This window comes from Anser anser, assembly GCF_964211835.1.
Source record: "Anser anser genome assembly, chromosome: 3".
NCBI classification, from domain to species: Eukaryota; Metazoa; Chordata; class Aves; order Anseriformes; family Anatidae; genus Anser; species Anser anser.
In genome coordinates this window covers 43,811,487-43,824,909 of record NC_139722.1, presented here as the reverse complement: position 1 = coordinate 43,824,909, position 13,423 = coordinate 43,811,487, and the positions used below count along the sequence as shown (strand labels likewise).

At 40.1% G+C, this 13,423-nt stretch overlaps 1 protein-coding gene across 1 annotated transcript in view; it reads left to right on the top strand.

The window, feature by feature from the left end:
- The window catches only part of MMS22L (MMS22 like, DNA repair protein), a 101,839-nt gene that overhangs the window by 4,778 nt on the left and 83,638 nt on the right, over positions 1-13,423 (top strand). Inside the window, exons 4-7 of the mRNA XM_083828714.1 lie at positions 2,320-2,372; positions 10,075-10,162; positions 10,255-10,432; positions 11,514-11,607. Of these exons, the coding sequence (XP_083684840.1) occupies positions 2,320-2,372; positions 10,075-10,162; positions 10,255-10,432; positions 11,514-11,607 (413 nt within the window). The remainder of the gene's footprint in view (positions 1-2,319; positions 2,373-10,074; positions 10,163-10,254; positions 10,433-11,513; positions 11,608-13,423) is intronic.

Below are 13,423 nucleotides of genomic sequence, written 5' to 3'. Positions count from 1 at the left end.
GATTCTTCCATCCTTTTAGAGTATGACAAAGAGTGTGATGTGAAACATTATTAGCGGGGTCTGGCTATTGAAACATGAAGGCATAGATGATAAGTGTATTAAAAACAGTATTATTTAACTCTACTCATTTGACACAAGGTTTTACTTCACTGTGATTTAAAAAAAATGATAACAAAGCAGATAGAATAACTTAGTTAAAAGAAACACTGTATCCCTTTTAGCATCCAGTTTGATCTATTAATTAACATAAAATCACTTCATGGTGAGACAGTAATGGAGTTGATTTCTTGAATGAAATCAAATCTTCTTTGTAATATAAACCTCTCAATAATTATCGTTTAACTGTAATAGAGATCAACATAAGGCATGATATGTTGATATTTCTTAAACTGTACATGTTTTCAGAGGTACTGAACTGGTAGCAGTGATGATTTCTCTTTGCTGTGAGAATTTGGTTGCTAAGCTGTCTTTTAGTGTGAGAAGTCCCGCTGCAAAGACCTATCTTTCAGTTCATTTGTCCAGTCATAAAATGGAATGCTTTCCTTTATGGACCAGTTGACAACTGAAGGCAGGAAAGTTCCCTTTTCCAGTGTGGAAATCATATGTGGAAAGTACAAGTTATACTGATTCTTGAGAACAAGGTGGCTGGGAACAGTTCAACTTACCAAGTACAGATAATATCTATGTTCAAATCCATGCTAATGGCAACTCAGTAATTTTCTCACTTGTGTCCACAATATTGAAGATTATTTAACATTTTAATACATAACTATATAATACAGCACACTTACAAATTAAAAACAGTAATTGCATAGTAGAAAGAATTCTTACCTGTAATTTTTTGTGACTGAGGATGTGAGTCAAAGAGCTATTTAACTGTTTACATGTGTATTGTAAGACAATGTATCTTTGATTAGTAAACAGAAGTACCAGTTTAGCTGCAAATATTTATCTGCAAATCAAATGATTTAACGAGTAACAACTAATGAGCAACAGTCGTTGAGGTGCAAATGCAAAATGAAATTAAAATGCCTAATTAAACTGATGACATCTTTGTTCTGCTTGTCATGCCCCATTTGTGGATTTACTTTGTGAGCCCACTGTATTACATCTTCTGTCAGTTTAGTGGAGAGCCTTTTTTTTGTGCATCTCCTTTCTGTCTGTCTGTTTTTTAACCTTTGGCCACCACACCCCTCTTAAAGTCTTACAGTTTTAGACTTCTTTTCTTTCTATGTGGTTGAAATTACTGAAAAATTCACACAGAAATTGAGTTCTGATTACTTTCATTTGAGGTTTTTTTTCAATCTTAGGTAGCTGATATGGTTTTATGCAAGCAAGGAAGGGCTAAGGGAGGTAACTTTAACATGTGGTAGCCCTTTAGTGTGCAGGTTGGAACCTAATTCTTTGGATCCTTGTGAGCTCTTAATAGTTTCCAAAGTGTTTTTTTTTTTCCCTAAGAACATTTGATCTGGGTTGGATCCAAGTATCCTGCTTTTGAATCTTTCAGTAATTGCTGCTTTAACACTATAAGGAATAGGGCAGGGAGCTCCTTCCTCAATTTAAGCAACATTTTCTTTCAGTCTGTTTTATGCAGTTGTGCTTTTCATGTATTCAGTTTATTACCATGTTGTCTCTCTGGAGACTATGCTTGAAGACCACTTGAAAATAAGTTGCTGCAGAATATGGCCGAGTACTTACTGATGTTACAGCTATTCTTTATTTTCATTTCCAGTGGCAGTTAGCAGCCTTAAAAATGCTGTTCCTCCTCGTCTGCCCCAAAACTGAATTAAGTTTTAACTTTTTTAGAGACACTTCTTTTACTCTGCTATAATTGTTGTCTTTAACCCTTTGTGCTCAAATTAAGCAGCAGACCAATCTGTGGAGGAAGAAGGAAAAACTGGTGGCAAAATTTCTTAGTGCTCATGCAGAGATGAATTTAGTGTATGCCATGAGGGATAACTTTCAGGTTTATTTTGCGATGAAATATGAAGTTGTTGCATTTATGGAAAGATCATTTACAGGGAATGGCTTTTGGGTTTGTGTTTGTTTTTCCCTGCTATTTAGCTAATTTTATATTTGTTGTTACTCTTTTATGTCTCACAACCAAAAAAACTATATTGTCATTCCTACATATTTAGATGTGCTTGTAGTCTTCCACTAATACTATCTCCCAGGTTATGTTTGTGTAAGCTTTATTCAGAAATACAAAGTAAAGAATAATTCTTACCTCTCTCTGTTATACTTAAAACTTTACTAAAATGTATGTAAATAACTTCTGCCTATAACAAGTACTGTAAACCTTTGTATCCTTTTAATTAGGCAGCAAATATACAGACTGGAAAACCTAGTAGAAATGAATTCATCTGACTTCGGTAAGTTGAACACGTTTCATTTGATGCTGGGGTAGATATCTGACTACCTTTTCATTATAGAACTATTGTCACATTTATGTTTGAGCTCTTGATTGAGGGCTCATAGAGGGTGCCACAGAACAACATATAACCAGCATAATTGCAGTAAGTGTAGGCAACCAGGTGATGTAGGGTGGTGTGGAAATAGATACCTGATGTGGCAAAGCAGAAATGTTGTAAGTCTGTTTGGAAACAGATCTGCCTGTATAGGTAGGTGCAAAGGACGATCCTGACCTCGCTCACCTTAGTGGGGAATCTTGTATTTATTTGACTTGAGCTAAGATATCACCCCTAAGTTATGATTTCATAAAACTATTAACTTGTTTAATTAAAAATGGAAACTTGCATCAAAAACACCCATAACTATTGTAGTTATAGAGGTAGTGGGCTGGGATTTTTTTCAGTTTTATTTTGATTTACATTTAAAAAAAAAAAGTTAGTTATGCTTGCATAGTTTAGATTTATTTACAAACTTCGTTTAACTTGTCAGCAGGATCGATGAAATGGGATCCCTGCAAAACACTTTGAATTAAATACTAGGGCATGAGGATTGGTATATTTCCCAAGGATAATTACAGCCTTGGGCATATTGTAACTTTGAAGGCTGAATTACTTAGCAAGTTAAGAATTTCAGTAATTACTCAGAAATACACTATTTGTAGTATCTTAGTACAGATAGATTCTTAGTGTTCTAAGAGTACAAGTGAATATTTTTACACAATATTTTTTGGCTTGATATTGTCATGCTGTGCCATTTAAATAATTGGAATGAAATCATTATCAAGCTTTTTTTTCAAATAAAGTGGTGAAATAAAATATTTCTGTGGTACTGTTAAAGCGTTTTTTAAAAGTATGGGAATATGGACACTGTTCCATATCTAGTTCTGTAGATCATATGTGACCTTAGCTTTGGGGGGGGAGGGGAACAAAACCAAACTTATGTGACATTAACTTTCATAGAATCATAGAATATCCTGAGTTGGAATGGACCCATAAGGATCATCAAGTCCAACTCCTGGCACCACACAGGTCTACCCAAAATTTTAGACCACGTGACTAAGTGCACAGTCCAATCGCTTCTTAAATTCAGGCAGGCTTGGTGCAGTGACTACTTCACTGGGCAGCCTGTTCCAGTGTGCAACCACCCTCTTGGTGAAGAACCTCTTCCTGATGTCCAGCCTAAACTTTACCTGAGTTTTAGTAACTTCAGTGAACTACAAAAATAATTATTTGAAAATATGCTTCTATCTAAAATGCTTCTAATAATGTAATAAAGGGAATGCAGTGATTTTCTGGTGAATCATTGCTATAACTCTTTCAATAGCCTCAAGCAGGGATTAATTCTTGAAGGCGTGTAAAACAGGCATGGAGCTGATATAAATGCTTGGGAGGCTCTGAGGTAATCCAAGGGAAATGCGTAAGTGCTGTGTGTTTGTATTCCTGGGCTAAATCTTAGGAAGTTAAGACTGAATAAAAACAAAAGTATCCTGTTGAAGCAGTTCTGTGGACCTGATTAGGGAACTCCTTTTGGAAATGCTTCTGTGTTCTGAGGCCACATGGTGTAGAACTTGCAAACATGGTCTGAATTTTACTCTTTGCACCAACATTTGTTTGTGACTTAGATTAAGTCACTGATGCATCTATGATTCAGTTCCCCCTTTGTACAAGCAGGTTAATAATAGAGAGGTATTGTGAGGATAAAATATATTTAAAATGATCAGACTGTGCTGATGGGTATTGTTGGTATCTTAGAGTACTGTCACAGTTTAAAACCAAATTTAATTTTAGCTCAGTAAAACTTTGTGCGTATATTTTTACAAAGATACCAATATCATGCATTTCAGTGAGTGCACACTAAGAGCTAGTGTGAACATTACGAAATTTGAAGAAGCTATTGATTCCCTCGAAGGCAGAGAGGCCTTAAAGAGAGATCCTGTTAGGTTAGAGAATTGTACAACCATATAAAATTTAACAAGAGCAAATGCTGGATTCTGTACCTGGAATGGTGCAAACCTGGCTCCACACATAAATTAGGGAAAAAGTGGCTGGAGTGCAGCCCTGGGGGGGGGGGGTTGTTAATGGAAAGCTCAATACAAGTAAACAATGTGCCTTGATACCAAAGATACCAATATATCATAGGGTGCATTAAGCACAGTGTAGTTAACTGATCAAAAGAAGTGATTATCCTGCTATACTTGGTGTGGCCTCAGTTCATGTACTGTGTGTGGTTTAGGGCTCCACAAAATAAGATGTACCAAAAAAAATTGAGAATGTATTCAAAGGAGGGCAGCAAAGATGGTGAAAAGTCTGTAAGACATGGCTTGTGGGGGCAGCTGAAGATACTTGGCTAATTCAGCTTAGAAAATAGGAAACTGAGGGGATAACCAAATAGCTTCCTCTCATGAAAAAGATGGACAGCAGAGAGGGAGGGGCTGATTTCTTCTCTCTGGTGATAGGATGTGAGGGAAAGGCTTCAAGCTGCATCAGTGGATGTTCTGACTGACATAAGGAAAACGTCTTCACTGAGAAGGTGGTCAGGCACTGGCGCAGGCTCCACCTGGAAGTGGTCAGAGCCTTAAGCCTGCTGGTGTTTGAAGAGCATTTGTACAATGTTTGGAAATATGATTTAACTCTTGGGTTTCCCTATGTCAGGAGTTGAACTGTAATCTTCATGGGTCCCTTCCAACTCAAAATCATAGAATCATTAAGGTTGGAAAAGACCTCCAAGATCATCTGATCCAACCATCACCCTACCACCAATATCACGCACTAAACCATGTCCCTAAGCATCGTGTCCAACCTTTCTTTAAACAATCCCAGGGATGGTGACTCCATCCTCTCTCTGGGCAGCCTATTCCAATGCCTGACTACTCTTTCTGAGAAGAAATGTCTCCTAATTTCCAACCTACACCTCCTCTGGTGCAACTTGAGACCATTTCCTCTAGCTGGTTATCTGTGAGAAGAGGCCAGCCCCCAGCTTCCCACAACTTCCTTTCAGGTAGCTGGAGAGAGCAATGACATCTCCCCTGAGCCTTCTCTTCTCCAGACTAAACAACCCCAGTTCCCTCAGCTGCTCCTCACAGGACTTGTGTTCCAGGCTATTCACCAGCTTTGTAGCCCTTCTCTGGACACGTTCTAGGGCCTCAATGTCCTTCTTGTAGTGAGGGGACCAAAACTGAACACAGTACTCAGGTGCAGCCTCACCAGAGCTGAGTACAAGGGGATGATCACCTCCCTGGTCCTGCTGGCTACACTATTCCTGACACAAGCCAGGGTGCTGTTGGCCTTCTTGGCTGCCTGGGCATGCTGCCCGCTCATGTTCAGGAGAGCATTGACCAGTGCCCTCAGATCCTTTTCCTCTGCACAGCTTTTGAGCCTCTCTACCCCAAGTCTGTAGCGTTGCATGGGGTTGTTGTGACCAAAGTGCAGGACCTAGCAGTTAGCCATGTTGAACCTCATCCCATTGGCCTCTGCCCATCGACCCATCCTGTCCAGGTCCCTCTACAGGGCCTTCCTACCCTCTGGCAGATCGACACTTCCCTCCAACTTGGTGTCATATGTAAACTTGCTGAGGGTGCACTCAATTCCCTCATCCAAATAATCAATGAAGATACTAAAGAGGATGGGCCCCAACACCAACCCCTGGGGAACACCACTGGTGACCAGTCACCAGCTGGATTTCACTCCATTCACCACCACTCTCTGGGCCTGACTTTCCAGCCAGTTTTTAACCCAGCAGAGTGTACCTGTCCAAGCCATGGGCTACCAGCTTCTCCAGGAGAATACCGTGGGAGACTGTGTCAAAGGCCTTGCTGAAGTCTAGGTAGACTACGTCAACGGGCTTTCCCTCATCCACCAGGCGGGTCACCTGGTCACAGAAGGAGATGAGGGTGTTCAGGCAGGACTTGCCTTTCATGAACCAATGCTGACTGGACCTGATCCCCTGGTTGTCTTGCGCATGTTGTGTGATTGCCTTCACAATGACCTGTTCCATCACCTTACCTGGCACCGAGGTCAGGCTGACAGGCCTGTAGTTCCTCGGGTCCTCCATACAATCCTTCTTATAGATGGGCTTCACGTTAGCAAGTCTCCAGTCATCCAGGACCTCTCCAGATGGCCAAGACCGCTGATAGATGATGGAAAGCAGCCCAGAAATCACATCCGCCAACTCCCTCAGCACCCTCGGATGCATCCCATTGGGGCCCATAGATTTGTGGGTGTCTAGCATACCTAAATAACCTCTAACCCAGTCCTCTTTTCAACTAGCGGAAAGTCTTCCTCTCTCCAGGTTTTCTCTCTTGTTTCTAGGCTCAGTAGTGTGTGGGGGCTAGTCTTGGCAGTGAAGACTGAAGCAAAGAAGGCATTCAGTAACTGCCTTCTCTGTATCTTACGTCACGAAGGCACCCACCTCATTTAGCAGCGCACCCACATTTTCCTTTGTCTTCCTTCTGCTGCTGATGTATTTGAAGAAGCCCTTCTTGTTATCCTTGATGTGTTTTGCTAAATTTAATTCTAACCGGGCCTTGGCCTTCCTAATTGCATCCCTGCATTCCCTTACAATGTTCCTATATTTCACCCAAGTGGTCTGTCCCTTCTTCTACATCACGTATGCTTTCTTCTTCTGTTTAAGCTTTCCCAAGAGCTCCTTGCCCATCCAAACAGGTCTCCTTCCCCCCTTGCTCAACTTCTTTCTTGCAGGGATGCATCGATCCTGAGCTTGGAGGAAGTGATGCTTGAATATTAGCCAACTCTCTTGGGTCCCCTTTCCTTCTAGGGCCTTGGCCCAGGGGATTCCTTCAATTAGGTCCCTGAAGAGGTCAAAGTTAGCTCTCTTGAAATCCAGGGTTGTAGTCCTACTTTTTGCCCTGCTTCCTGCTCGCAGGACCTTGAACTCCAACGTCTCATGATCACTGCAGCTGAGACTGCCCTCAACCTTAATATTTTATCACATCACAGATTTCTAGGTTGGAAGAGACCTCAAGATCATCGAGTCCAACCTCCGACCTAACACTAAGTACTCCACTAAACCATATCGCTAAGCTCTACATCTAAACGTCTTTTAAAGACCTCCAGGGATAGTGACTCCACCACCTCCCTGGGCAGCCCGTTCCAATGCTTAATAACCCTTTTGGTAAAGAAGTACTTCCTAACATCCAACCTAAAACTCCCCTGTTGCAACTTTCGCCCATTCCCCCTCGTCCTGTCACCAGGCACGTGGGAGAACAGACCAACCCCCACCTCTCTACAGCCTCCTTTAAGGTAACTGTAGAGAGCGATAAGGTCGCCCCTGAGCCTCCTCTTCTCCAGGCTGAACAAGCCCAGCTCCCTCAGCCGCTCCTCGTAAGACTTGTTCTCCAGACCCCTCACCAGCTTGGTCGCCCTTCTCTGGACTCGCTCGAGCACGTCCATGTCCTTCCTGTAGCGAGGGGCCCAAAACTGAACACAGTACTCAAGGTGCGGCCTCACCAGAGCCGAGTACAGGGGCACAATCACTTCCCTAGACCTGCTGGCCACACTGCTTCTTATGCAGGCCAGGATGCTGTTGGCCTTCTTGGCCACCTGAGCACACTGCTGGCTCATATTCAGCCGACTATCAACCAATACTCCCAGGTCCTTCTCGGCCAGGCAGCTTTCCAACCGCTCATCTCCCAGCCTGTAGCTCTGCTTGGGGTTGTTGTGCCCCAGGTGCAGGACCCGGCACTTGGCCTTGTTGAACTTCATACAGTTGGCCTCAGCCCATCGCTCCAGCCTATCCAGATCCTCCTGCAGAGCCTTCCTGCCCTCGAGCAGATCGACACACGCACTTAGCTTGGTGTCATCTGCAAACTTACTGAGGGTGCACTGGACCATTTTCAACTAGACCATCTCTGTTTGTTAGTACTAGGTCCATCAGCTCCCCTCTCCTTGTTGGTCATCTACCACCTGCATCAAGAAGTTATCCTCAGTGTTCTGCGGTAACCTCCTGGACCTTTTCTTCTGGACTGTGTTGTCTTCCCGGCACATACTGGGATGGTTAAAGTCTCCCATAAGAACTAGGGCCTGTGAAAGTGAGGCCATTTGCAGCTGCCTGAAGAAGGCCTCATCCACTTCCTCTTCCTGATTTGGTGGCTTTCTCTCTTGCATTTAATTTCCACCTTAATGAGCTTTGGAGACTTGTTATGAACAACTGTGTAATGTGGAGATGATATGAAATCTTTTCTTATGCTCTATTTTTTTTGCCTTTCTTCGAAAATGCCTGATCTGATCTTAACACTCTGTACTGTTTCTGTTCTGTTCCACTTATTTCGTTGATCAGTGATCTATGACAATGTAGGCAAAAGATTTTGTAGTGAATTAACGTAATATAAAATTTAGCTTAAACAGAACTTCAAAGAACTTAGGATAAAATAATTGTAATTGCTACATAGCAGCAGTAATATCTATAAATATTTCCTTTGGAACAGAGTGATTTGGTCCTCTAAAACTGTGGTTCGTTACCAGAGTAGATGCTTCTGTCAGAGGTAGTGGTGAGCTGTACACTGGAGTATTATGGTACTTGTGCCAGTTAATTTGCTGTACTTGCTTAGTGAGTGCTGATGCACAAAAGATGTTGAGATGGACATATACGCAGAAAGCTTTGTTTGTGGGGTCCATAATAAGTGGTATATCTGAATTGCAAAGTTACCTTGGAAGGGATGGAAAAACAAGGGAGAGAGTGAGCAAGAAAAGGAAAGGGAAAATTCCCCAGTGGTCATCTGGCTAGAGGAGCAAATTGGATTGCCTTCCCCTGGATATGCAATCCAGTGAAGAAGGTGGCAAAGAGGTTTTGCCCTGTTTCTTCTCTAGTGCTATACGCTTTTCATTGGGGTCTGCTCAAACTCCTTGTTTACCGTTCCCATTTGTGGTGCTCTTAACAATGATTGCCTCGTGCTTAATCAGGTAAAGTGTTGCAGACTGACTGGTTACTAGACATTTATGTATATACATTATTGGGCAGTAGTTATTGGGTATTTAAATGACTATAACTATATTTACCTTGTTATGCACTCAGTTTTATTTTTCTGTAATAAATGCTGAAAGCTAGAAAACAAGGTGTGGGGAAAGAGGTGGAGAAGCAAGGGTAAGTGCAAGGCAGCCACAATAACTAAATAATGGTGTACAGAGTCACAAATGAAAGGCAGGATACAGGATTGTGAATGAAAGAATCTTAGCTTCACGCATCTTAAGGCACTGTGCAACATGTGGTGCTTCTTAGGAAGAGAAGTTACAAAGCATGTTTCCAAATAATATTATGCTTATGTGTTACCCTAGGAGAAAAGGATGTTGAGAAATCGCTTCATACTTAATTTTTTTAAAGGTCTCTTGGAAGCAGACACGGAGCTGGGCAGTAGGGCTGAATGATTTGTTCTAGCACTGATTGCTTGTCTCTGCCACCTTTCCTGAGGGATTGGATGTTTTCTTTTGCCTTTATATGGAGATATGTGCCTGAGATAGTAAGATGAGGAATGGCTCACTCTGGCAAGATGGCATTTGGAATTGGTTGTTTGCCACCAGGCATCTCCCAAGTTGGTTTCAGAAAAGCGTGTCTCTTTACTGGTCTGTTTTAATTACTGTGGGGAATGCACGATACATGGGTCAAAGTGTGGGCATATCTGATCTAAGCTATTGATCTCTTTTACTTCAGGTCAAGCTGCGAACTTGCACTCTGAAGCAGAGGGCATCAGACGTCAGTGTATTGAGTTTTTGCATTATGTGAAAGTTTTCATCTTCAGGTGAGACTTGTGCACAATTTACTAATTTATGTTCTAAGCTTTTTATAGCTGCATCTTATCCATTTTCTGATTACGTGTGTGTGTGTGTTCAGGTATCTGGAACCCCCTAAAGTGGATAATGATGGAGTACTCCACCCATATGAAGAACTAGAAGCCCAGTTACCATCACTATTGGTGGAAGAGCTTCATGCTTTGACCCTGCATATTGGTCACCTTTGTGAACTCCCTAGTAGTGTCCTGGCAGCATTCACTATTCAACACCAGGCAAAGGTTGATAGCTTTTATAATTTTAAATTTGTTTTGTGAGTATGTATTGTTAGATTAATTTTGTCTGAATAGAAATTAGTCTTTCTTCAAACTGGAATTATGATTTTTGTTTTCTTCCTTTGTCACTTTATAAACTAAATGTCATCCCATACTTGGCTAGCACACCTAATGAGCTCTGGATTTTATATTGTTCTTTAAAAGTTATTTTTATATTTGAATAGCTTTTACAGTTATTCCTGCCTTATAGAAATAATAATACAGGTAAATATGTAGGCTTGAGTTAGCATAGCATGGTTAAAAAACTCCTCGCTGTATGTCCTTGATAATGGCTAGAATTTCTGAACTTCCTGGTAGGAGGGGCACTTTTAAAGAATACATTCTGAAATGTGATTTAAAATAGGAAAAGAGCGTGCATATAAAGAAGAGAAGTACAGAAATGGAAGTTAAGCAACTGCAGTATTGAATGCAAGTAAAGTATTACCCCACTAAGATTTGTGCATATATATAGTTAATGCTTTCAAAAAGAAAAAAGGAATTTCAATCTTAGGGTGCATAAGCTTATATCAGGAGAGTAACGATCCACTGACCAGCAGCATTGTGAATCTTTCTGTTCATTTAGTTTGTCAATAGGGCCACTGTTGAGCTAATGAAAGAAACAGTAATTTCAATCAATCTTTAAGGAAGAGAGTAGTGAAATTTTGGAATTACTTTAAGAGCATACTTTACTTTAGTAGTGTGTGTGCTACCTGATAGCACACACACTGCTAAAGTAAAGCATTTTTTTCCTGGAAAGGAAAGGATAACTAGTTTTAATCTGTCAAGTCTGAATCAACACTGTTTAAGTTGTATTTTAGATCATATCAAAGGCTTCACAGGCATCCTCTACAGAGAGAATTGTCTTGAAGATTTCTTTTTTTATTCTTTTAACTGAATGATGTGTTTATATGTTATAGTCTATTTGTTCACAGATATCCATAATGTTTACTGCAGGCAAAATATATGCCCATTTTTTGTCTGTCTTAGTACAGTGTCCAGAATTCGCTAAAGAAAAGTTACAAATAAATGTGTTTATTTTTAATCACAGATCTTTCCACCATCATGGCATTTATTACACCTCCACTTGGATATCCATTGGCTAGTGCTGGAAATTCTTCATGTACTAGGTGAAAAAATGATGAGTAAGTATACAATATTTTTCTTTAACTTATTCTTGTATGTATGATTACTCATCTTAGTTTGTCCAGAATAATTTCCTACTTATAGTAGTTGTTAAGCATAGCTTTATTTAATTGGCTAAATTCAAGTTTGGTGAAGGTAGGTTTGATTTTATGAATCTTATGAAATGTTTTGGCCTGTGTATCTTCGTTTCATTAAACTTCCCTACAAGTAGCTCAAATTAAATGGAATAATATTAGGGATTTCTTCTATCAAAATTTGACCAAGATTACAAAGCTTGTTCTCAACTAATGTTTGCAATGTGCTAAATATTTAATAGCAAGACACCTTCTGAAATTGCAAATATACTGCAAAGAGCATTTTTAACGGTGAACAGCAATTTGATGCAAACAATGTAGGAAGAGTTTCAAAGGATGGACCAGGTCAGAGAATCAACATTGCTAACCATATACTACACTGAAAAAATACTGGACAAAGGAAGAAGCCTTAGTCAGAGGACTTTGTTTAAAAACAACCAACCAACAACAAAAAAAAAACTTATTGGGCTTTAAAAGGGCAAAAGGTAGTTGTTTATAGAAACCATATAAAAACTCATGGAAAGCGATTGCAGTAGTTAGGTGGCTGAAAAAAAATTCTTAAAATACAGAAGAGAATATTATTTTCTTTGTGATAATTATGTGTATTGTTCATCTCCATGCTAGCAAAATCACAAAAATATGTTTTCTCCTATAATCAGTACCACTGCAACAAACCCCCTCATTATTATAAATTATCTATAATAATTTCTATAAAGGAATTGCAACAGTTGAAGTGACCTTGAGGTTTGGAAAGAATGCACTGTATGTTTAGCCGAACTAATGGTATAGAAACTCAGATTAGCTTTCACAGGCTTTGAGTACAGTCAGAACACAGCCTTCCTTAGCTTAATGCATTTTCACTGGTTTTGCATGCCTGTTTCTGGAGAATGCATGGATTGGCTGTTCTATAAAACTTCCAGGTTTCTCTTTATGATAGATTGGGATTGTTACCCTTTTGGGGAAGGGATAGGCAGCCTGTTGGATGTAATTTGTCCTCCAGAATTCTGTATTTATTTCTAGGTAAAGTTCTGAGCAGTAATATAGTAATCAATTTCTGTAACAGAAAGATCGTGCTTTTTAACAACAAAATTCACTAGTCAAGACATGTCTGTGTGTATTATTTTGTCTTGTATTCTGTGTACCTTGTAGAATTCCTTGCGTTCTCATCTCATTCTGTAACGAATGCTGAATGGGAACTTCATGCTGCTGAGACCAATGTTGTGGATTTGGGGCTTCACCCTGCATTTCCAAAAATAAACTACAGTCTTGTTCTACATATCTTCTGTTCCAATGATGTCAAGGGAGTAGTACCGTTGGAAAGCTTGGGAGATAAGATCTTATAGCCTCTTAACTTTACCTTTTTATCTCTGTTAATGTCTACAAATGCTCAAGTTGGAATATGATCATGCCAGCTTTTTACATCAACACATCCTAAGGAAAGTGTTAGACCTCTCTAGAATTGTTTGTCATCAACTTGCATATCTGCAAAACAAGTTGTGATTTCAGAACATGCGCACTGGCATGTGACAAAGAGGAACCTGCAGAAAAATAAATCTTAATTTCCCTGCAAAGCTGTGCCAATTAAAGGCTGTAAAATGCCAAACTATTCAACTGTCAACCAGAATAATATCAGACTTCTGTGTAGTAATGAAGGGACTAGCTTGAATTTACAGTGGACGAGCATTTCCAAATGAGTTTGTAAATTAAAATTACATACAGCTCAGCAAAACAATCCTAAGAT